Consider the following 27,947-nt stretch of genomic DNA (forward strand, 5'->3'; position numbering starts at 1 on the left):
ATTAATATTATATTGTTACATCATAGTTCTATTTTATATAGAATTTGTTTATATAAGTTACAAAATTAGTCATATTTAGAATTGGTAATTAAATAAAAAAATAAATTATATGTATTTAATTTAAAAATTCGAAACCTAATTTATTTGAAAAATTCGAAATTTAATTTATACAGAAATTTTTTGTTTCAAATAAGCAGTAAATGGATTATTTCCTATTTACCCGTCAAATTTCAAGCAATCTGTTTATTTATATTAATTCTGAATCTCTTATTGGAATTAAATTAAAAATCAAAATGAAAAGAAAAGAGATACGTTTTGCATTTCGTTAGTATTTCCTTTATAGGCTTTATATTTATTTTGTGATGAAAAATTGAATTGAATTAGAATTAAGTCTGGTTTAACGGCAAGCAAAGAGATACATATATAATAATCATATTGTAATAATATGTTATATTATTATAATGTTGCTAAATAACACGTATACGATATATTAAAGTTTTACATAATATAGATAATTTGCGTTGCATTATTTGTTACTTTCACAATCACAAGTTATATTACTACAATGATCAGTATTTGTGAAAATTATACTTTACCGCTTTTACATAACATTAAAGCAACAATGTTGGTTGGATTATCGCTCACGATTTTAATCATAGTTAATCAAATCATTTATCGCTATACACATATAAAAAAAGCAATGTCGAGAGAGAGGGACTCGATCAAACTACAGGAAACTACTGGGATTTAATCGTCATGTTTAACGACTTTCCCTTCTTCGCGCGTTCAATGTCGATTATTCTATAAAGCAGTTATTATATATGTGTTTTTTTCTTTTGCAGAGAAAGAAACGGACAATTAAGGATTAAGGGAAGTGTAATTAATCAACGATCCGCTCCGCGAGCCGCAAGTGCACCGCCAGTCGTCGCGAAGCTCGCGAAGTGTCAGGCGTGTCAGCTGTTCGCGACTCGGTCGCCAGTTCTCGGCGCGCTCTCGCCTATGACAGACGCGCTTTCTCTCAGATCGGTAGCATCTAACGGAACATCGATCCTCGGCGCCTGATTTAGCCCCGCAACACCACGCATGGACCATAAATCAGTACGTACATCTATTTTTCTCTCCTGGCTCTTTCGCGAGCCGACACGCGAGCGGTATCGACCTGGCGTTGGCGGAGCAACGGCCAGGTTTTGCGTCACGTCATTCGCGACACGTCGTTTGCGACTCACGACTTCCGATGCCCTCTTTTTTTGCTTCCGCGTTGTATTTTTATTTGTATTTTTATTAATTGCATTTTTATCCGAGAGATTTAATCGTTGTTATTTTTCGAATACGCATGTGTATTTTCCTCCCTTTTCTTTCTACGCATATCGGAGCGCTTTCAAGTCAAGGCGCACCATTTTTCTTCTCTTTCCTTCCTCTCCACTACGTTTTTGTCATTGCGTCCGATTGCACGCCGGAAATGATATTCCAAATATACCGTAACTTGCGACACACATATTCACGAAACGTAGACACGTTATTCTTTATGTCGACAAATTATTTTCAAAATAACATGTTGGAATGTTCTATACGCTCTATAAGACACAATATTCCTAAAATATTGTATAAATATTATTAACAGTTAATAATATTTATACAATATCTTAGGAATATTGTGTGCTTATAAGACGTGTACAGGGAGGAAAAAAATATTGTTTCTTATCAGATTGGAAAAACATTATTCGAATAAAGAAGTGAAATTTATCAAACTATCAGAAGAGAATTCGGAGCCCTTGAACTTGTTCGCATCGAGTGACTAGCTAGATACCGTTAGAATGTCTGACCGCAATGCAATTTCTAGTGAAAATTATGACGTGGTGAGTCATCGCTTATTACTTTTATGACGTCGAGTCATAGTATATTTATAATTACACATAGTCTCTATAATTATAAATGTACTATTTAATATAATATTAAATGTAATATTTATAATTATAAATGTACTGTGATTCGACAAAAGTAATAAGCTATATGTATAGTGTATGTGTGTGTGTATGCAAATCTACGTTTGATATAAATCGCACATAAACCGATATAAACCGGTCCCGCTTCTCAGAAAAAAAAAGGAAAACGGGAGACTTCCGCCTTTCGATTTCCAAATAAACTTTATTAATTTGCAAACTAACGAGTTTAAACGTTGTTTGACATTTACTTCGAATATATAGTAACTGAAATTTTTGAGAATAAGCATATGGAAGAAATACTGTTGTGCACATATACTCCTGGGCAAAATTAACGCATAATTTTTGTTCACTTTTTCTTTAAAAGCTGATATTTAAATTTTAACGAAGAATTTTAAAGAAAAAGTAAAAACAAAATTATGTCTTAATTTTATCTAGGAGTATATGTATATATATATATATATATATATATATATATATATATATAATATATATATATATATATATATATAGTTTGTTCACATGTTTATTGTATCGAAATAAAAGAGGAAAAATAATGTGCGTAGTAAAAAAATGAAAGAAATGAAAAATATATTTCTAGAAAGTTTAAAAGAAATTAACAAGAATCGTAAAAATTAATAGCAATTTGTAATAGCGATTTTTGAAAAGAAGATTGCAGTTTTTCGAAATTCAATAGGCGAAAATTCATGCCGAGAACTTATTTTGTGAAAGTAGGACAATTTTTGTTTATTCATATCTCTTTCCACACTCTTTTTTTTTACCTCTTATTTACTTTCTCGGTTTAATAGCGTTCTATTTCTCTTTTGAAATAACAACTTCAATAGCGTACCGGTTATTATTACCGGTTATACACGCTTTCCAATAATAAAGTAATCACTTTGAGAAATTGAAATTAAAAAGATTAAGTAGCCATTTTTGTTTTTTTTTTTACAAAAACTTCGTACAATTTTTCCATAAAAATTTCCGTTAGAATGAACGACGTAAAGCAGAGACGCGTTTATATTGTCCACGCATTTAATTTGCATCCAGTGGCCTTCACTATTATCGCGAGACGATAAGAGAGAAGGAGAACAGCATTTTATAAGGTATATATATATGTATATGTGAAAAATATTTTTTTTACTTTTTTCATAGTTAAACTTTGAGTATATATTAAATAAAATATTTATATATATATAATGTGAAGAAGTGAAAATATTTTTTTTCTCCGAATGTATGTTATTTGTTTATCTTTTGATAGAGAATTAAGATTAAATTTTTATCAAATTACAATTTTTTAATTAAATTACACGAAATATTATATGAATATAATTATTTTTACTAATGATTTCCTAAGTATAATATTTATATAATTATCTACTATTAATTATTTTTATTTATTTATTATTTTTATTAATTATTTTTATTTACTATTATTATAGTTTTTATCTACTATTATTATTTTTATTCAAGCAAAATGTTTTTTGTTGATGCAAAAAGGATTAAATTATTATTTTCTACGAAGATGATTCAATCTTTTGCGCATGATAAATGTGCATACGTTTCGAGCGTATCTCGAATTCGTAATACATCGATATAAAACGCGTCGATGATTGATACTTTTGATAAGAGTCGAAAGAATGTATAGATAAAAATGATATGATAAATGAAAAGAAGAAAAATATGCGCTGAGTCATGTATATTTTGCATAATTTATTCAATCGAATCCGCTACTAAATGAACGGAATTCTGATTCTTTTCTTGCAATTTAAAAATATAAGCAGTTTACGAAATCCAACCCGTTGTGAGTTTCTCCGCTATCAATTAAGCCTCGATTAAAAATCGCAATCAAAACTGTTTGGTTTGAAAGCATTATTTATATCTTTCTTTCAATCTCTCATTATCTTGTCAATAATATGTGCTAATTAAAAACAAAAATAAAACAAGATAAAAGAACCATCTTATTTGGAAGAGATATATTTCTTTCTGTTTCAAATATTTCAAATATTTCGAATCCACATAATTTATTATCGATTTTCGAACATGATTTTATCCACAATGCATGTCAGATATGCGTTTATATGTAAAATGTAAAGTTTTATGAGAAATATAATTTGGTGCAGATTAATCGTAAAATTGATACGCATTTATTACCTTGAAATATACATAATTGCGTGAGAATTGCCATGTCATATGTACCAAATGAAAGAGAGCGAATTATGTAAGAGCTTGGCGTGTTTTATTAGAATTACAAGTGATTTGAATATATTGGATTTCATTTCATATGATTCTTTCTGGTTTTTTCTTATCTCGAGATAAGAAGATAGAAGTAAATATATTATGAATATATAATGAATAAATTTATGAATATTCCAAAGATTAAAAAGACAATTTTATTGGAGGAATATTGGAAATATCAAACTTTAAGGTATCGCTTAACTCATTAATTTTATAATAATTTCTCGCAAGATCATTTGTTGTGATAGCGATCAATTCGACATACCTTATTTATAATTTATCGGTGCTAATGACCGCGAAAATATATGTATTTTTGAATGGTGAACGAAAAGCTGCCGCTTTATCAGGTTTTCGACATTAGCATAATATGCAATCTGAGATTCTTTGTGCATCACCATGAATCATTTCTCACTCGAATCTTTCAAAGTCAATCTCGCGGTATCTGAATAATAATTCGAAGCTGACGCTGACATTAACATTATCGTTGTGACATAGAATAATCTCTCGAGAGACAGCGAATTATCTACGTATCGAAATAACTTCTGGCTGTAAATTTAAAATGCATATCCGTAAATAAATTCGCGATTTTGTTTGTTTCCAATTTCAGTCTTTATCTTCGATAGTGCGAATTTTATTACGTAAATTAATTTAACACAAATAACATTTCATTCGATTTATCAAATTCTCCTCTGATCTTACATAAATCATTGATGAAGAAACTGCAATTTAATTAGTTTAATACATCTCGCATTTTATAATAATGGTAAAGTATTATTATTCATAATAGGAAATTACAAGAGAATGAGATATGTATTATAAATATTTAATTTATAGATAAAAAGATAATTACACTTACAAATATCTATCTCTAACACTTGTAAACATATGTATTAATTTCTATTACATTGCATAATTATTTGATAATACATTCATATTTTTGCTCTTTTGATTTATCGATAGAGCAAAAACTTGCGTAATTTGTATTTGTATTTTTTAATGACCCATTATGCATACATTAAAGTACATATTAAATGTAATTGTAAAATTATGCGTGTGCTAGTTATATATATGTAATTAGAACAATTATTTTTTTTTATTTACTGATTATTAACAATCATAATGATCTTTTTTTCAATGGACTTGCAATGTGATGATTATGTTAATTTTTTTATGCTCGTAAGATTACATGAAATTTAACACATAAAACAATATAATGTTGCAGTTCCAAGAAATTTAATGCGAATATCAATATACGCTGAGGTTATTATAAATATATCAATTTTTTAATTCTTACACGATTACTCTTATAATGAGATTATAATGAATGAATTTAATCGCCGCAAGCATGGAAATTTTGTAAGACTTTACTTAGCATAATCTTGTGTAATTTGCATCGTTCATTTATGGCCCTCATTACGTATAGATTATGCACAATGAAGTATTAAATGCAATTTTGTCTGAAATTATGCGAGGTGCTAATCTATATATATAGAGTATTTATTTTTTCAATCCTTTCGATTATCAATGATTTTTATTTCGTAAATATTTACGATGACTATGCCAACTTTAACAAAGAGAAATAAAGAAAGAGAGAAAGAAAGATTGAGAGAGTAAAACAACAAGAGAATGAGTGAGAGAACAATATGATTTTATTTTTGTGACTGACCGCGTGTCAGGGTCAAGCTAAAATAACTCGACTTTAACTGAGCTATGCAAAAAGTGAAAAATTCCATGAATAAATATACGAGATAGATCTATATATACATAAGATACAAATAATTCGATATCTTTTTTTCTTATGTACATTTCGACAGCGTGGAAGATTTCTTTCATGACATTTATTGCAAATACGAATCGGACTAATAGTTTGATTCAAAGTCAGTTTCAGTATGATACGGCCTTTATCCTTCGACTTTGTATTCGACCGGCCTGCTTTGATTATATTCGGTCGCTATAAATAATATGCCTTTAATTTCTTTATGTCTAATTATCAAACGTGGAGCTTCGAGTGCGAATATCATATACGATATATAAATTGGGCGTGTCATTTTCAACTGAAAAAAAACATAAAATTGAAAAATTTTATCTTCACATTTTTCACTTATTTTATGCGGAAAGATAAATTTCTCTCTTCTTTAACGGAAAGGAGAAATTATATAAGTACAACGGAACGCCTTTATATATGTATTATATATTATATATTATATATTTATATAATTTTTGATAAAATATGTAAGTATTTTCAATTATTAACATTGCGTTTCTTATATACGTTAAGCACAGTAATTGACGAAACAGTAAGTTTAATATGTAGATCAGGCAAAATTATGTGATAACACAGTAAATGTTTTTGCATTCATAACATGCATCCTCCGATAACCTCGTGATTTTGCGATCGTCATATGTATTTTTTAATTAACATTTAACATTTTAACAATATTTATTTACAATTTTTGAAGCGACAAATTTTTCTTCAGATCAGGCAAAATTATGTGAAAACACAGTAAATGTTTTTGCATTCACAGCATGCATCCTCCGATAACCTCGCGATTTTACGAACGTTATATGTATTTTTTAATTAACATTTAACATTTTAACAATATTTATTTACAATTTTTGAAGCGACAAATTTTTCTTTATTTACATATACACATACAGAGTGAATTTAAATGTCAAAATTTCGGAAACATGTAACGAATTGATAAATATATAAGAAATTGATAAATTAACAGAACAACTCTTTTAAAGAAGTTGTTTGTTTTTGTTTCGCAGAAAGTCATAAAAAATTAAACAGAAATATTTTTAAATAATAAAACAATATTAAAATTATTAATTTTATCGAAAATTCATTGTCAATCGGCTCAAAAGAGCAGCAAAGAGACTGCATAAACCAAATAAACAGATACATATATACAAATAAAATGTTTCGAATTTAAGTATTAAAACTTCGGGAATAAGTGAGTTACACAAAAAAAAAATAAAAAATAGGTTTTTATTTTTTCACTTATTTATTATTTATTTAATTATATTTATTTATCCTTATTGTTATTTTTTTAATGATGCGCAGTATATTAAATATCACAGAATAGTGCTAGATACAATGCTTGCATTGTTGTAACAGACATTTTGAATAATATCTTCATAAGAAAGTGACAGCATGAATAAAAAAATAAGTAAGTAATAAATAAAAATTTGAAAAATTGAAAACCTTTTTGTGTTTTTTTTTTGTAACTCGCACATTTTCGTTTTGATATTCAGGACAGCCTGTATGTATATATATGTATCTGTTTATTCGACTATTTGTATGCACATCATTATCTAGGGATTAAGCATAATTAGTTTTTATTTCTATTTTTTATAATTAAATGATTGTAAGTATTTTTCTGATATATGGACGTATTTGTTTCAGATTGAATTGATAAATTATGCGAGAACAGGAGTAAACGGCGAACGCGTATCAGAAGTTTCTTCGTAGCAGCAACAGAACGAGAGGATTAAAAAGAGTGCAAACATGCGTTTACGCGTTTAAAGAGAGCCGAGTAACACTTTGAAATTATTGTGACGTGATTTGATTTTCTTGCGTACAACGAACAATTCTCCAATTCCACATCGCGCATTTCTGCATTTCGTGATGACCTCATCGACTCATTGTTCGCCCTCTCGATCGTCTCTGAGTTGCTGTCAATTTGATGGCATCAGCCAGGATGACGTGCGGGATCCGGCGATTATCGGTAACAACAATTATTTCCTGCAACAGGAGAAGCATTCCTTCCCGAAGAGGCCTCAGCTTGATGTGTCATTTCGCAATATACGTTATCGGGTCAAGGAATGGAGTCTACGCAAATTCTCAATCAGTAAGTCCGAGAAACAATAGCAATAATGACGTATGTCTACGTATGTATAATACAAAATCACGGATTATAGCTGTTACTAATGTTTTACAATTAGCGATTGACGTATGTATGATAATTTTTTTTCTTGAAAGTCAAGATTTTTATAATATATTGTATTAATATTTATAATATATTATACATATATTAACATAATAATAATAATATGAGATAATAATTCTTCTGACACATCGTAGAATAATATTACATATCTATTTTTTTTTAACTTTTGACACATTTTTCTATTATGCATACATGTATATATCTTTTTTTTAAAACATTATCATTTGATCCTTGGGTTATCGACGCGCTATAAAGTTGAAGATTATATTTGTTCTTTGCATTTGTCGGTATCACTATAGAATCAGAAAGATATTTCAGAAATATATTTTAAAAATATATTTTATGAATATTATTTATTATATGAATGTTATTTTCTCATTTTTAAATAAATTTCCAAAAAAAGAAATCAATATTAATACATGTGTGTATTTGTAAATTTAATTTCAATTATATTACAATACAATTACAATTACGTAAAACACTGTTTCTCAGCAATTGTTAGATGTAGTAAAATCGAAATTTAAATGATAAGTGAATAGAAGAGAAACGCAACACAACCAATTTAAGAGAAATTTTTTTAAATTCATAATAATAGATATACGCAAGTGAAAACAGTTGTTTCTTATACGATAATACTCGCAAATATTATTCAGTAACGAAGGAAAATTTTGCAGTTTAAATGTCATAAAAATTACTGTGAAAGAAATTTACATTTAGAGAAATACGATAAATATATACATATATTAAAGATTTTTTAAAAGTTTTTGAAATTGAAAACCTTAATAATTGACAACCTATTGTCTATGTGTCACGTTACGCTTTTTATAAAAATGTTTATATATTGAGTACAACATTCAAAAAAATAATTTAAGAAGAGCAATCGCTCTTTTCTCTCTGAATGACAGTATTGTAGAATTAACGTGAGAGACTTTAAGAGAAAGTATTTGTAACACGCCATATGCTGTGGGACAAATGAAGAAAGTTTTAAACGGAGAAAGTATCTCTCGCTACGCGTTTTGAAAATATAACATACAAAAGTACGTAGTAAAATCGTAGTGGATTATAATAATAATCCCCTTTATAATATCGAAATATTAATACACCAATTAAATACACGAATAATTCTAATATTAATACATGAATAATTCTAATATTAATTCTTAACAATAGCCATAATTTTTAACATATTTTTACAAAATGACTGAGATTTAAAAAAAATATTTGACAAAGAGAGAAAGAGAGATCTTCACATAACTCACAAATAAATTTAAAAAATATTTATTTGAATTTATGATTATTCAACGAGAGATTCTTTTTATAGTCTTACATATTATAAAAATTACTATGAGAAAAATTTACGTCAAAAGAAACGCGATAAATATGTACCCATATACAATATTAAAGGTTTTCTAAAAGTTTCTCTAAAAAACATTGTATTGGAGTATTAGATTGTGCGATTCTGCTATTTTCATCATTATAATGCTTACAAATCTATTTGATGGAGAGATAGCGATGATCATTCATTAGTATTCAAGCGCGTATTTCCATAATGCGATTGCTCGCAAGAATATACGTGACAGCTATTTGTCAGCAAATACATTAACAGCGACTTGAATCCACATTTATATATTTTTCTTCCTACGTATCGCTACTGTACAAGACAAGCGTTAATTAATTATATTTCCTACATATTTATGTAGGAAAATATACTACTGTCACTTGTTCGGTGACCCATAGCATGTTATTACTATAATGATGCAATTCAATTTATCTCCAGGTTGTAGAGAATATTATTATTTTATACTATTATTTAATAAGAAGTAACAATATTATAAAATTATAAAAACACACACATATATATATATATATATATATATATATATATATAAAATAGTATAAAATATTATTTAAAAATATTGGACAGATAGAAAAGAAGAAAGAAATGCGATTATAGCATATATGCATTAGTATGCTATTATTTGTTCAACGGACGATTTTTGTGACTGATAAGAAATCAAAAGAGATAATTTGCATACATAAGATTTTTTAAGTATCTATACACAGATTTTTTTTCTATGAATGAAGCATGAAACAAACACTTCGAAAAATAAGTTGTAAATTATTCTTTTATTTATTTATGATTATGATTGATATATCTATTTTGATTATCTCGAAGCTAATAGAATTCGTACATAAAATAAAAAAAATAATGATGCAAAATTTATATATAAACTATATTTTTTTGCTATAATGATTTCTTTACTTTTTAATAATGAATAATAATTGATATTGATTAATCGATTTTACATATATATGGAAAACATTTTAATATTCTAGATAATTTATTATTTGTTTATCATCATGATTTCTTGAATTACAATGTCATTATTTATATAATAATGCAATATTATTGTACCAAATAATGTAATTATTTTGGGAAGACATCTGTCAAGGTTGAGCTTAAAATTTTACGTAAGGACATAAATATGATTGTTACGATTTGAATTGAGTAACAAATCGAATAAAAAAATGTTATCACTTTTTTCCCCATTATGCATTAAACATATTATTACGTCGGCTGTAACTCAAGAGTAATAATATTACATCCGCTATAAAACTTCAATGCATTAATCATAGTCCGAGAAAGGAAGTTGTGCGTCATAGACAATGCTATATAGAAGAATTATGCAGAGTCTTTGGTTGTGAAGTCTATGAAAACGTATCGGCTTATTTTATAACGTTAAAATTTATCGGTTTCTTTTATAACGTAAAAGTAGAATTAAACGAATGAAAGAGGCAAACATTTATTTATTTTTATTAAAATTTGTTGTTTTGCTTTTTCAATTATTTTTTTTTATATTATTATTTTTATTAAAATTTTATAAAAATTATATTCGTATGTATATATATTTAATCCTATATGTTAACTTTTATGAATAAAACGGAATAAGCATGAATTTTTTGCAAATTTGAGTGAAAATATTTATTTCTATAAATGCGCGATAATAATGAAGAGATCTGTGAAAACATAAGAAATTTTTATGAATTTTTTTATTGATATATTGCGAAATAATTGATTGCCTGATTTACGAATGAATAATTCAAGATACAAAATATGCGCTGCGAAACAAAAGTGGAAAATTAATCACGCAAAGTGTAGGATATAATTTCTGTATCTCTCTTTTTACTAAATAGTAGGAATGAACTAGAAGAGGAAAAATTCGAATAAATTTCTTTCGAGTTTTAAATTCATCACTTTTGTAGCCCGCATAATGAAAAAAAACTAGTTAGAGCGCTTAGGATTTACGACGTCTTTAAGGAAGTAATTTTCTCGAAAAAATATTTTTTGTAAAATTATTTTATTTTTTTTAACCGAAAAAAAATGACAGAGAAGATATAGCTTCTATATTTTTATTAAATTAATAAATTTATATTAATACTAATTTTTATATTTTCTTCCATTTTCTCGCAAACATGCATTTTAAATTCGTCGTCAATTTTGTTGCCGCATAATGGAAGAAAAGGATGAAGCGATTATAAATTAGATTTACGGTAACTTTAAGAAAGTAATTTTTTTGAGTAATTATTTTGCAAAATTATTTTTATTTCTTTCACTTGGAAAAATGAGGGAGAGAGAAAGCCTTATCTGTTTGTTAGCACTCATTGTGATATCTTCGTCAGTTCTTTGGACATTGTATGTACGAGGCATAGCGTTACGTAAAATACCGAGGAAAAACAACTTCGATATGACGACAATTGTCGGTGACAATTGTAGCACGAAGAAAACGACACTAGTTATACACGTCATTTTGTGCTTACGTGGCTGTGCATCACATCAGAGCGTTACAAAGTTTATTAAGAGCGAACTCTTTTTGTTATCAATTTATCGCGGAAGCAGTTCAAGGTTTGGATAAAGTATGCACAAGGTTGAAAGACATAATTGGATCGCGTTCTAGAAATGTTATCCGTTTTTCAGCGACTTTTCCTATTCTTTTCACCATCTATTTCTTATCGAAAAGTATAAGAAGAGAATACAGTCTCTCTCGAATATGATTTAAGAATCTTGAGCTTACATACAAAGGAACTTCGTGAACTGGAAAATTATGATGAAATTTTTTACATAAGAACTTTGTAAACTGGAAAATTATGATAAAACTTTACACATAGGAACTTCGTGAACTGGAAAATTATAATGAAATTTATACATATGTAGAAGAGATAAATAGATAAATTTAGAAATTTATCTATTTATATAAATTTAGAAATTTATCTATTTATATATATAATTTATTTATATATATTATTATTATTATTATATAATAAAATATAAATAAACCCTCATATATACATCGATTTTTTTGCTTTTCTCGAAAATCATTTAAGACAGTAAAAAATGTTTTATATAAAAGTTTTACTGCAGGGATTCCTCTATTTAATCACATTAATAAAATTAAAAGAAAATTCTTGAAAACAATTGTTTTATTATTGTAGTTAAATAGAAGTATTTTTGTGATAAAACGTTTATACAAAACATTATTTAATATCTCAATTTTCGAAATATATTGAAAAAGCAAAAAGTCGCTTTACATAAAAGGAGTGATTTTATTTCTTAGAATTAAGTTAGACCGTAGCTGAAAATTTCATTTATTTACTCATCTTACATGCGTGTAAAATTTCAAAATCAGAATTTTCCTGTTTGCGAGACTTCCTTGTTCTTTTTTAAGCTATTATTTAATTTGTAATTTATTCTATGCGATATAAATAGAAAATATATGTAAATATTAAAATTTTATCGCAAGGGAGGGATTTATAAAAATTGAGTCTGAGGAAGAAAAAGCTGACGAAATAATTTAATTATGTATATACATATATATTTATTTATTTATTTATTTATTTATTTATTTATTTATTTATTTAATTTGAGATGTAAAAGATGATGAAAGGGATACGCATATATCTTGGTGAGAGTTTTACTAAAAAAACTGAAACAATTGTTTCCTCCAAATGGTAGCAAAGATTAATACTTGTATTAATATTGATATCTGTGAGATGCATTATTACTTGAGATATATTACCGGTAAATATATTGCATATGCATATGTATTGAACTGGTAACAACAACATCTCTTTATCACTTATGCAAATTTTAATTTCTTGTAAGTATAACACCTTAATGGATTAACTATTTGCAATCTACGCACGCAATGAATGTTGCTTTATAATCTTAGAATATAAAAATAGACCTATATTGAGGAAATGAAATTGCTTATCAAATTATTACATCTTTTGTATAATAGCGAGGAAAATATCACGTTCACACATACATATAAAATTCTAAACTTAATGTAACATTCATATAATTGAGATATAAATATTCAAATATTCCAGTTTTTATTCTTTTTATATTTACGCTTCTCGTATGTATCATAATTTTACGCGAGTAAATCGCGTCGTTTAGAGACAAAGAAATGTCAAACGTGTTCATGAACGTTCATGAACGAGTTTCATGAGTTTCATAAACATTCAAGAAGTCATTGACTTCTTTGGACGTTTATGAAACGTTTGTGTTTGCATAAAATCAAAAAGAACCTCAACGTATAACACGATTCACGTGAGTTCAAGGCTCGTTTGACGTTTCGTGACACGTGCTTACGCAATTTTTTTTTGCTTTCGCTTTACCCACTTAAGTCAAAGAATAAGCTTAAAGAATTGCAATTGAGCAAATTGACAATATGAATCATCGCGTGAAATCCCAATGATGCGTTCGAGCTGTAATTGTATCTTGTTGTAGACGAGAAGGAAATTTTGCATGGCGTCAGCGGTGAATTTAAGGCCGGCGAATTAGTGGGTATTATGGGACCATCCGGAGCCGGAAAATCGACCTTACTTAACGTTCTTGCCGGTTTCACGTGAGTATTGGAGAATGAGTATATTCCTTGACACACATACATGAGGAGAGTTTAGAGATTTACAGTACCAGTCAAAAATATTGCATCACTTCTAGAAACAAGGAAGTCGTTATATTTTAATGAACAAAAATATGCATAAAAATATACATAAATATTATCAACTGATATTTTATTTGTAATTATTACTGTAATTATTATTGTAATTATTATTGTAATTATTAATGATATTTTATTATTGTAATTATATTATTGTATTGAATCTTAATTCGATAAAATTGTTGTAGGATGAATTTAATAAAAGTGTTTGAAAAATGAAATCTATCAAAACTTAATCAAAAATAACTGTAGGAATATTTGCTAACATATTAAAATCAAATAACAGTAATAACTTTCGTTCGAAAGTTGTCAAAAGTATGCGAACAATATTGAATGCAAAGAGACATTGAAGAATATTTTGAAGAAACAAAAATTTAATAATTCCGCTATTGTCAAACTTTTATCATAATTTTTAATTTTTACGATATTAAAACATAAAATAATAGTAATAAAATATAATTTGGTAATATTTTTTATAATTAATAATAAATAATAAATGTAAATAATAAAATATATAAATAATAAATATTAATAATAAATATTTATAATTAAATATATAAATAATAAATATTTATAATTACATATGTTTTATAATAAATATTTTTTATAATTTAATCATATTTGATATGATTTTGTTCATTAAAATAATGACTTTTCTGCTTCTATAAACAATGCAATATTTTTGATACTATATCTCTTTCTGTACAACATAAGTATAGTTTATCGCCTACGCTTACATGTATCCGTTTCTTCATGTTTAAGGCTCTCATTGATTAAAGTTCAAATTTACGTTATAACGCGAAATATATGCGATAATAAAATTGGATACTTTCATGATAAAACTAGAATATTAATAACAAATATCAGTAACAAATTTTAATAAATTGTTGTCAAGATTGAACGGATGTGTGACGGTAAGAGACGTTATTTTGAAGAATCAAAAATTTAATATTTCTATTTTTATATATTATTATTTGTAATTTGTAATTTTTATGATATTAAAGCGTAAAATAATAGTAATAAAATAATTTAATAATATTAAAAAATAATTTGACAATATTTATGTATGCTTTTGTTAAAGTAACGAACTTTCCTACTTCTATAATGATGCAATATTTTTGACTGAAAATCTATGCGTACAGCATGAATATTTTATCGCCTATCCTTTATCGCACATCCGTTTCTTCATGTTCAAAGCTCTCAGCGATTGAAGTTAAAACTTATATGTCGTAACGAAGTATACGCGATAATAAAATTGAATATATTAACGAAGCGGGAAAAAATGGGACTCATGGAGAAACGGAAAACATGAATCGAACTTTAGATAGTAATGCATGTATTTAGTATTTAATTTTTAATCCTTTTTTCTGCTATTTCTCATGATATGATTGATGAATGAGAACGTGGTCGAGAGTCAAAATCAATTTTACAAAGCTTATCAAGGAGCGAATCACATGACAGTTCGAAGTTGATTTGTCGCAGCGAGATTGCGAGATCGGTAGATTTAAGAATAAAAATCCATGATAGATTTCCAATGAAAATATGATTTTTTTTCAACGATCAATTTTTTCCTGTATCACGCTTATTACGTCGTGATCACGGTCGTGAGTAATCGCGTCAAGTGCGATGAGATCTCTCTATCACGCTGGAATATTAAACATTTTGAGTTGGGCTGTTGAATAAAAACATACGCTGACCGAATCTCGATCAATCATTTTTTTGTTCTATAATATCCCGTGACATCACTTTAAAAGCACGCATAACGTTTTCAGCATAGAAAATATATTTTATATATATATATATATATATATATATATATATATATATATATATATTATGTACCTCGCACGGAAATCTGCTCGTGTGATTAATCACTCGTGTATATCACGATTAATCACACCACACGCTTCGTTAATTAGTAATATATTTGTCAATAATTCGATTTCTAAACTTGAAATTTGCTTTGAAATATAAATGTTTTTTTTTACTCGATTATATTTACGCACAGAAATTTTTTTACATTAATATGTCATTTTTTTTATATCAATATGTCAATTTTTTTTGTTATTAATTATATTCCAAGTAGCATCATGTATGTTGGCTTCATAAACGTTTCTTAATCGTATATATTATAATAATACTTGTGAAATTTTACAAAGCTTTACAATATGCATACAAACGAATGCACACAAGTATTTCTTGCGTAATAATCTTTCTAATGGTATTTTATGTAACTATCACGCTGAATATATGAATCATGAAGCAGAATTTATTTAAATATGTTTTATGAAAACCTTGATTCTTCAGATCACAAATCATTAAAAAATAAAGGATTATTAGGCTGCCAATGATTATCCTGCGCTTTTTCTCTCTATTTCTTTATTACATTATAAATAATAATCAATATACAGAAAAGATTGATTCATTTCGCGAGAAGCTATTAAATTGTCTTTGTGAGTTTCTGAATGAATATTACTTGTGTTTCCGCGTAAATTTTATATTAATATGCGATAATATATCAGTGATAATCTCTCAAAATATGTGTAACAAAAAAAACAGAGATAGTTTTTTCTAATTAACTACATTACATTACATGAAATATTCATCCTTTTAATATTATTTTATTTATTGCGAGAGGAAAAGTTGATTAAGATTTTAATAGAAAATTATTGCATTGTGGCAAAATCTCTGACAACATGCAATATATAAAGGGCAAATAAAGCCAGACGCAGATATGCGTCATTTTTTATTAGTTTATTTTTATTAGTTAGTTTTCTATTGACTAATAAAAATGTCATTTGACATATAAATGTTTCGAGTTATTTTAAGATGTTTATACTGATAAAAAGAAATTCCAACTTTTGAGGACATTTCGAAAGCCAAAAGTGACCGGACTATGTCTAAAATTATATGTATCATATAATTTAGATGAATAATAAACTGACAATTTAAAAAATGTGACTTATCCTCCCCGTAAATGAGGAAGTTAAAAAATTCTTTCTTCACGTGTAATTTGATATTGATTCTGACAGTTATACGTAGTAACTTATATAATTAATACGATTAGCTGCATATTTTCATTATCTTTGCATCGTAAAAAGCCGGAAATATATTAGAAATGAGGAAATAATTTGTAGGAAATTTACATGCTTTTTTTCTCCAATATATACAAATATTTTTTTCTTATATTAAAATTCATATATTAAAAGATTTTTTTTTCTTATATTGTTAAAAATCCCTTATCCCTTTATAATTTTTATATTATTTAATAAAATGATATAATTAATCCTGCAATGATTGAATGCACAGAGTAAAAGGCATGAGCGGAAAGATTCTGGTCAATGGCAAGGTTCGGCTACCATACAGCGAGCGATGGAAGAGGACATCGTGTTACATCCAGCAAGACTCTATTCTACGTACGTGGATTACCGTAGGAGAAACCATGACTCTGGCCGCTCATCTGAAGCTCGGTTGCACAATCAGTTCCGCCTACAAACACACTCAGGTTCGTGGATATAATTGGCCACTTACTTTAATGAGAGAGATCTATAGATGTTGGAGCATTGTGGATTTTTTCTTCGCTTTATAAAAAAATAAAACACGAGCAATTTTATACTACTTGTGTTAGTTTTGAAAGATTTCTAACAAGCCAAGAAGGCGTTTTCTACATGTTACATTTTTATGAATTAAACATCGTTTTTTGTCTGGAGAATCTTCAGCTCTATTTTTCGCTTAGGTTTTGGAGTTACTAGAGATGCTGGGGCTGTCTCATTGTTACGACACGTTATGCGGGAAATTATCGGGAGGACAAAAGAAAAGACTCGACATCGCCTTGGAACTCTTGACCAATCCTTCAGTATTATTTCTCGACGAGCCAACGACCGGTGAGCATTAAAACTTTGACACGAAGATGAAACTCTTGACGATTTTACGACTTTACAGTTGTAACAAATAAATTGTTGCAATAAACATAATTACAAAACACAAAGAAAGATATGAGTAGAGATGAAGACCTAGAAGAGACAAGAAAAATAGTAAAAGATTCGATCTTTTGAAATTATGCTTAATAGACGTCGATCGTAAACCAATGCTCATCAAATATTGTCGCAATTAAAGGTACATTAACAACTTTGAGAGAAGGAATGTGGCTAATAATGATTGCCTGTGATGGGCACACATGGCAATCTAATATTTCGCAACGATTGCTATGTCTCATTTGCATCAGAGTATAATGCAAAAAGGTCATGCGTATAATTACGTCGTTCCGTGACAGCCCAGTCATGGAATATCTTGCAATGACTCGCCTCGCAATTTGCGATGTGTGTTTCCGATTACCTCATTCCACGTTTTATGCTGCGCTTGCTTAATAATATCGCGTTTGTCGTATCACGAACTTATCGAGATTACATCATTCCAAGACCTCTTAATTTTTACCGTTGTGAGATAAAGAGAGCGGAAAATTATTGCCTAAAATTTTCTCGACTCGAGATTGAACTTTATTTCTGATTTAATAAAGTTATTGACGCTTAATAAAGTTTGTGACGCGTAGATTCCAGAAAAAATGACCAATAAAATAAGTATTTTTTATAAGAATAAAAATTAAACGATAAATCGATTCATCCGGAAATTTACATATTCGTAATCTACACATTATAAACTTTATTTTAAGCCATAGATAAAGTTCAATTTTGAGTTGGAAAAATTTTGGACAACAGGCATGAGGCTTGTTTATATTCTTTCTTGAAAAAACAGAAATGCTGATGATTGCCAAATTATCATCTATCTTAAACATTCCACAACTCTTTCAGGTCTGGATGCCGCTTCGTGCAGCCAATGCGTCGCTCTCATGAAACGATTGGCGAGATTAGAGAGGCGTACAGTAATCTGTACGATTCATCAACCGTCCGCCTTGATTCTCGAGATGTTTAATTCCTTATACATCGTGGCCGGTGGTTATTGCATATATAAAGGCCCGGTTAGCTCGTTGTTACCGCACTTGGCCTCCGTCGGCGCCAATTGTCCATCTTATCACAATCCAGCGGATTTTGGTAAGTAGGACACAGCCTTCGCTGATAATTGTCCGATTGATTGCGCGCGAGAAACTGCGAACAAAATTGCGAGCAAAAAAGGAAATTAGTTATATTGATTAATTATATTCCTGTTATGTTGATAATAATTAATTATATGATTGTCACAATAATTATACTATTATCAATAATTATTGACAATATAATAACAATCTCACAATCGATTGGAGTTTCTTTTAAGTGTAAAAAAGTCATGTAAAATAGACAATAAAAAATTGCGCGGTTTTCTAAGATTTGTTATACGCATGTTGTAAATAAATAGTATTTAAAAAATTAAATGTAAAATTATGGAAAGAATTTAATATTGCCGGCGTTTTCAATGAGAAATGTATATGATGATTATTTAAAATATATTATTCCATCCACTTATATCGTCCATTCGTCGATTTGTTCTACTATTGCGATAAACTTTTTATTTGATGTATCAAGAAAGAATAATTTTTATATTAACATTTCACATTATATATGCGCGAACATGTAAATAAGATTATATTTATTTTTTAATCTTTGCCTCCCAGCTTTAGATGGCTTGCAATTGTACATTTGTAATTTTGTGTAATTAAATGTACGCTATCTAAAGTAAAGAAATTTAGAAAATAGAATAGAAATTATCATAAAATAAGTATAAAGAATGGAATAATAATATATTGAATTTAACATTATTTAAAATTATTTAAAATTACAGATATATAGCAATAAAAATAGAAATAACACACACACATATATATATATATATATATATATATATATATATATATATATACAGATAACATTAAAATTCAAATAAATATAAATAAATATAACATTAAACACATAAAAATAAATATAAGTAAATATAATATTAAACACATAAAAATAGGAAAAAATCAAGGTAACTTTGACTGTGACTCATTAATTCTTTAAAATTAAAATTAAAATTAAAATTAAAATTGGAATTCAGTATTAAGTATTAAATATTAAGTATTGCAATTTAAAATAAAAATCTAAAATTGAATATTAAAACTGAAACAAACTAAAGAATCAAAAATTAACATAAAATAGAAATTAAAATTAAAAGTCAAACAATAGATTTAAAATCTAAACATTTTTAATCGTAACTGACAAATCGCTAATAATAGATCGCTCATAAATATAACTAATACATGTCGAATACGTGCACACTGAAATTATAATTAGCATTTGATAGCATATGTAATAACGTATATGTTGAACCAGTTATAAAAAACCAATGACTTAAAAATCAACTATTTAAATTTGTTGCAGTCCTCGAAGTGGCGATCGGCGAATACAACATTTCACTTGATAAATTAGTAGTGGCAGCGGAAACGATACAGGTCGAGAAGTCGGTCGCTCTTACCACAGAACCGTCTGAGGAAAGTGAGTTCTCTTTTTCGAAACATCTCCTATAAGAGAGTCTATTTCATTGCGCGATTAATATTTTGAATAAAGTATTCAGTCGTACATTTTAAAGAATTCACTATATATACGCATATATAAATGTTCTTTAATTTGATTGATTGTTCGTATAAAACATTAAAATATTCATTTATGAAACGAGTGGATATTCGAAGATATATTCAATAATTTATAAATATTATATTATTCTATAATAATTATATTCATACGCATCTTGTAATTTCCTACTCATAAATCTGACATGTAATATAATATATATCATTGTTATATCATAATTGTACTTCATATAATTGATTCATATAGAAATTAGTTCCATATAGAATATTGATCATATATAGAGTAGTCGGTAATTAAATAAATAAAATAAATTATATATATTTAATTTATAAGATTTGGGATTTAATTTATATAAAAATTTCGATTTTTTTGTTTCGAATAATAGTAACTGGATTATTTCCTATTCATCAGCTTAATTTCAAATAATCTGTTTTATATTTTTTAATCTCTTATTGGGATTATATTAGAAAATTGGTGAAAAAAAAGATATATTTTGGATTCTTTTGTAAGCTTTATATCCATTTTATAGTGAAAAATTGAATACAAGTTAGTTAAAACTGATTTCGCCGCGTGGCAAACGAAAAAATACAAATATATTAACATTATTGCAATAATATTCTGTTATTACTATAAAAATATTGCAAAATAATACACATAAGATATTACCGTCTTATATTCTATAGATAGTTTGTGTTATATTATTTGTTATTTCCATGTTATATTACTACAACGAACAGTGTTTACTGGGCATTATTATTGGGTATATTATAAAGTTTGCTTTTTTTAAATTTATTTCGAGATGCCTAGAGCAAAGTAATTAATTATTTGACAAGATATATATATGAAAAAAAGTTATTTACTCCAAGAAATATTGTCGATGCTGATAATTTCTTATATTCATTATTTTCAGAACGTGTTGTGACGGAACCGCCTCCGCCTGCCAGTTTCTTAATGCAGTGCTATCTTCTGTATAAGAGGCAATTATTGTGCTTAAAAAGAGATTATTCGCTGTTGATGGCACGATTGCTCTGTCATCTGCTGATCGGTATGATCTTCGGATACCTATACATGGGAAGTGGCTATCGAGCCAATGGTGTCTTATCCAATTATGTGTATATGTACGGATCGTTACTGCTCCTTGTCTATACCGGAAAGATGGCCGTTACTTTGGCCTGTAAGTAGTTATTATAATAATTGTATTCAAAGCAATCAATTTAACTCGATTACAGCCAAGTGAAAACTGGCTAGATCCTTCAATGAATTAATTTTCTGTGTCTTTTTCGCGAAACACTTAGTTTGTGAATCGAAGAATGTTAATGATTAAGTTTTTATCTTCTTCAGTTTCCTTCATTCATGATTTACATATTTAACAATTTTATATAATCTGTCATGAAACGGGGGAACCGGATTTACTATTTGACCTATTGGATATTTATGCTGCACGTGATCTTTGAGATTTATGTATTTAATTGACTATTGAAAATGTCAGGTATTTCTACAACTAATCAAGCAAGTCTCGCTTGTCTTTCGAAAGCCCGAGTCATTGGACGATAATTACCTTCACTGTATCGACCGATGTAATATTCGGTGAACGTTCAATCGTAACGTACGGTCATTACACTGCAAGATGTGAGTCAAGGAAACGCGAATATCCCTTTCATAACGATCAAATTTTATAGGCATTCACTTAACCGTTAGCATCTCTCGTTTTGTCCTTCGATTGAAACGGGTTTGTAGAATCATTTCGAGAATGACGCGTTTAATGATATGATAATAAGTCCACCTCTTCCAGCTGTACCGCGTAATCGCGAATAATTTCTCAGATAAGCGTGATTAATTATAAACTGTTATATTGATTAATATAATCAATCATATTGCTGTCATATTGCTAATAATTATGTTATTATCAACAATTGTAGGCTACATGACAACAACCTTACGGATAATTGGTTCTCGATGATCGCAAAATTGTGGTCATTTATCTATAAACTATAATAATCTGCATTTATATATAAACAATGTAAACCATGTTTAACATGTCATTTATATTAACAATGAGTAATTCGTGAAATATGAAATCAAAATATTATCAAAAATATTTCGTTTATGTTGTCAAAAATATTTCGTTTATGTACATATGTTTAAACGTAACGATATAATTTTAATATTTTATGATGCCACGAAAAATCAATAAAGAATTCAATAAATCAGATTTCATATTAAAGTAGAACAAGAAAATAAATATTATATATTATTATATATATTAAAATACTAGTTTAGAATATAATTATTGTTGTTTGTTATTCTGATATTTATTGTGACTTTTAATTTATAAATTTTTTGCTTCATTCCTAATCACTAATGTCTTGTCGCAGTTTTAGCTGTCTCAAAATGCTTGAAAAAAATCTACAAAAACTATATATTCCTTGTAGAAAATGAACATGTACAACAAAATTTAAATTTAAAGAATAAATTTTGAACATTTTTTTTGGTTGATTGGAGTATTCATAGATATTCTATTAAAATATCAAAATATTAAAATATCATTCATATGTGACTTTTAAGGATGAAGAAATTTAAATGAATGAATGATGAAATACCTTGTAATATTATGACGTGCGAGAAACTTGTAATTCGGCGCGAAAGTTCATTTACATATTTCTTTCATTTGCATACAGAGAATAAATAATCGTGATTCGTGCGTCGCGATTCATGCGATTACTTTTTGTTACAATTTTCTTACGGTCATAAAGTGCACGAGTTTATTACATTACTTAATACACATATACACAGCGTATATCATAGCATTAATTTATTCTCCAGAATTCTTATTTTTTGAAAAAGTATCATCATTCTAATATCCAATAAATATTATTTTAGCTTTTAATTCCTGGCAATGCCTATGTATAATTTTAATTGTATCACGTGAAATTGATAAAGAACATTTCATTTTTTTAAGAAGATTACTCAAAATACACACGCATATATTAGGATACGTGTATCATTCAAAATTACATAAACAAATTTTTACATCGTCCAAAGTATGATTTTAATATCTGTCTATTTCAGTCCCACTGGAGATGCAGATTCTCACGAGGGAGCACTTCAATCGCTGGTACCGACTAGCGCCTTATTATATTAGCATATTGCTTATCGAAATACCCTTTCAAGCAGCGTGCGCGGCGACGTATCTTATCGTGAGTTACTGGTTAACCGGTCAGCCCATAGAGACGAATCGTATAATATTCTTCATGATAATCAACATAGCTGCCAGTTTAACGGCGCAGGCATGGGGTTTCTTTATTGGCGCTACTACACCAATTAAGGTAAAATCTTCTTTTGACATACACAGCTTTCTTCTTTAAAAAGTGTAATGATATCATGTGAAACATAAAATGTATATGTTTATGTTTCACATGATATCATCACACTTTTTAAAGAATTATTATTATATGTTTCACATAAAGTGTTACAAGATGTTTTCTCCGAAATTTAACAAAAAAATATTTCAGACAAAATTTATAGAGATTTGAGAGAGAAAAAAATTGATAATTTTGAAACTTAACTAAAGTTGTTTTTCAAGATCATGTGAACTTAGTTTCTTTAAGTAGGACCTCCTTAAATTTTTTTATACAAATTTTCCTCGCAATATTCGGCGTTAAAAGTTATAAAGATAGAATGATAAAAAAAAATTGAATAATTTATGAAGTATTTTATAGTTCAACATAATTTAAATTTTATAATTCAACATAAATCATGAAACATTTCATAAAATATTCATTTTTTTATTATCTCTCCTCAATACTCACTCAATACTATGCACAAAATAATGAACACTTTTATGCACAAAAATAATGAAACAATTGATGTAAAGAAAACATAGTTGTTTTTAAGAAAAAATATATAATTGTTTTTGCAAATTTATATTTTTTCTTAAAAAAACTGTTTTTTGTAACAATTGATTCTTCTTATTATTAATTTTAAGCATAAAAATATTGAGGCAAAATAATCGAAAAATAAATATATTTTATGAGAAAAATTTAATTGATTTTATATGTAAAATTACATGTAAAATGTCGAATTAAAGTATAAAATATCTCGTAAATTGTTCAATTGTTTTTAACCATTGTATTCTTATAACTTTTAATTTTTTAAATGTTGAATATTTGCAGGATCGATCTCTAGAAATAAAAAAATTAGAATAATCCCATTTAAAGAAACTGAATTTATTTTCACATGATCTTGAAAAATTCAAGATTATCCCAACTTTTCTCTTTCTTAAATCCCTACATTTTGTCTGAAACCTTTTTTGTACATTAAATTTCAAAGCATATTTCTTTACAAATTTGCACATCTCTCTGAATTTGTTGATAACTGTACAGATCGAATAAATATTTAATTAAAAATAATTAAAATATCTAAATTTATATATATATATTTAATTTAGATATTCATACAAAAAAAAAGAAAGATATCGAACTTGATAATTCTTTGCAGATTGCGGTCTTCGTCAGTCCTATACTTGCAGTGTTGTTTTCCATTTTTGGTTTCTGCATACGTTACATAGATACTCCGCATGCATTTCGCTGGATGTTCCATATATCGTATTTCCGTGCGGGTTTCCAGAGTCTGATATACACTATGTACGGATTTGACAGGATGGACTTGAAGTGTGATGATTTTTACTGTCACTACAAGAAACCCAACAAATTTCTCGCAGAAATGGATATAGTTGACATAAACGTGGTGAACAATCTGATACTTATACTTGGTATTGGTGTACTGATGCATCTTCTAACTGCCAGTGCGCTTTGGTGCAAACTCAATAGGAGATGAGCCAAATGCAATTCGTTGATACAGTATTGTACATAATTTCTATGAAAAAGTGATGCTACAAATGATTAAAAAATGTCGATATATCACGTAAAATATTGTTTTTTGGGGAGAGATTGCGCTGGAGACCATTAAGCATGAATGGGAGAATTGTTAAATAAACTATTATTTTCGCTTGTTTTTTTATCTCAGTTCGCGTTCCATAAATATTTTCTACAAATCGTTTTTTTTTCGAGAACTTTTTACATAGTGTGAAAGTATATAAAATATCATTAGCGAAATTTTCTCTTGTATTGTAACCAGACGAATCGCTAAAGCAAAAGCGGTAATATAATTGAGAATTAAAAGATGTGATAAGATTTGTGTAAGGTCCGAGTGTGTGTCTACAGGGTGCGGCGTGGAAACCTGAAAGATGTTAAAACGGCGAAGCGCGCTCTGTAGGCGAGATATCGAACTCGTTCGACCGAGGTTCGAAAGAGGAAGAACAGACAATATTTTGGTCATATAGTTTATTTACATAACTTTGTTGTTTTAAAAATAATATCAGACAAATGATTACCCTTATTTTTTACACAATTTTCGAGACGTTTCACAAAACTATCGTACACTTTTTCCAACATTGACTTCGGAATTGCGGCCGCATGTCGTCGAATTTCAGTCTTGAGTTCTTCCAAGTCTTTCGGCTTCGTTTCGTAAACTCTGGACTTCAAATACCCCCACAAAAAAAAATCACAAACTGATAAATCGGGCGAGCGTGGCGGCCAGGAGAGAGACGCAGTTCTCGAAATTAAGCGGTTACCAAACATCTTTCTCAAAACAGTCATCGTTTCATTCGCCGTATGGCAAGGCGCCCCATCCTGCTGAAACCATGTTCGACTCAGTTTCTTCTTCTTCGTCAATTCCCGCCGAACGAAGTTCGTTAACAACTCTCGGTAGCGTTCCCCGTTTACCATTCCATCGAAAAAAAACGGACCGATGACGCCCCACTTGGAAACGCCCATCCAGACGGTAACCTTGGGAGAGTGAAGGGGTTTCTCGTTGATGACACGCGGGTTCTCATCACTCCAGTAACGAACATTTTGCTTATTCACATCACCGTTTAAATAAAAATGTGCTTCGTCTGTTATCATGATGTCTTCGAGTGGAACTTCTCTGCTCTTGATTTTTTGCAACATCGTTCGACTGAATTGGATTCGTTCCTTATGATCGGCGACTTTGAGCTGTTGGGTGTACATAATTTTATATGGATGAAAATTCAAGTCTTCATGAAGAATCCGCCTCAAGGTTCGATCCGATATCTTCAAATTTTGCGCGTGCAAACGAGCGGATCGACTCGGACTGTTTTCCAAACTGAGACGAACTTTTGCGATCGTTGGGGAGGTTCGGACGGTCAAGGGAGGGCCGGGAGGTTTCTTTTTTAACACAGAACCTGTCTCACGAAAATTTTTAACCCATAACCTCAAGGTATTGTCAGAAAAAACTGGTTTGGTACGCGCAATTTGAAATTTTTTACGAAACTCACGAACAGTTACCGTGTACGAATTGTTACGAAAAAACCGCTCTATAGCGAACGCGCGATGCTCGGCACTCCAGCCACCCATGGTGCTCGTTGACTAACTGAAAAATATTGTCTGTTCTTCCTCTTTCGAACCTCGGTCGAACGAGTTCGATATCTCGCCTACAGAGCGCGCTTCGCCGTTTTAACATCTTTCAGGTTTCCACGCCGCACCCTGTATATAAGTGTACATAAGCCCGAATGATATTAAAGGGCAGAAACACAGAATATCTGTGTGTGAGTGTCACTATTATAATTTAGAATCATGAAATATTTAAAGCTTTAAGAACGCGATAAACAATATAATGTATTGTAGTGCTAGCTTGTAAATTTTAATGTATATTTATAATTCACGTTTTTTCTAGTATTATATCTACGGAGATGCGTATATAGTTATATAAATTATCTATATAAATATTTTGTTAATTGAATATATATTTTGTTTATTGAATATATATAAATATATTTATATTTAAACGTTAATGTATCTTATCAATAACCGAATTATTTCTCCCAAAGAACATAAAACGGAAATAGATATTAATCGTGAAACTTTTTCCTAGAAGGGAAAGTTTCTGTTTTTTTTTTTATTAATTTTATGTTAAAAAATAATTTTTTATACGTGATAAAAGAACACTAAAAGTTGTTAAAAATATGCATTTAGTTTCTTGTCTTTATTCCATCACTGGCATTTGTTTATGTATAATTTCTACATTTAAATATATATTAATAGAATTCTTATACAATGTAGAACGAAGAAATTTCATCATTCAATCAATTATAATATAATTTAATCCTAATACTTGTGTTATTTAAATTTTTAACTACAATATATATATATCTGTGTTATAACTTATGTACAT

General features: G+C 28.4%; 1 protein-coding gene across 1 annotated transcript; it reads left to right on the top strand.

The window, feature by feature from the left end:
- The first annotated feature begins 910 nt into the window (after positions 1-910).
- Positions 911-26,755, top strand: LOC105250295 (ATP-binding cassette sub-family G member 1). Its single transcript, XM_011256309.3, has 10 exons — positions 911-1,098; positions 7,588-8,032; positions 13,923-14,040; positions 17,446-17,641; positions 17,873-18,020; positions 18,945-19,184; positions 20,487-20,600; positions 21,607-21,870; positions 23,766-24,022; positions 25,194-26,755. The coding sequence occupies exons 2-10, from the start codon at positions 7,810-7,812 to the stop codon at positions 25,530-25,532; spliced, it is 1,899 nt and encodes a 632-aa protein (XP_011254611.1). The 5' UTR covers positions 911-1,098; positions 7,588-7,809; the 3' UTR covers positions 25,533-26,755.
- Positions 26,756-27,947: the final 1,192 nt, after the last annotated feature.

Source organism: Camponotus floridanus, unplaced genomic scaffold (assembly GCF_003227725.1).
Source record: "Camponotus floridanus strain SB8 unplaced genomic scaffold, Cflo_v7.5 scaffold4, whole genome shotgun sequence".
NCBI lineage: Eukaryota > Metazoa > Arthropoda > Insecta > Hymenoptera > Formicidae > Camponotus > Camponotus floridanus.

Bases quoted from the DNA above. Each gene is read 5' to 3' on its own strand.
- LOC105250295 (XM_011256309.3), top strand. From the start codon at position 7,810: ATGACCTCATCGACTCATTGTTCGCCCTCTCGATCGTCTCTGAGTTGC. The intron at 21,871-23,765 runs GTAAGTAGTTAT...TGTCTATTTCAG, and splicing joins GATGGCCGTTACTTTGGCCT to TCCCACTGGAGATGCAGATT. The intron at 24,023-25,193 runs GTAAAATCTTCT...AATTCTTTGCAG, and splicing joins GCGCTACTACACCAATTAAG to ATTGCGGTCTTCGTCAGTCC.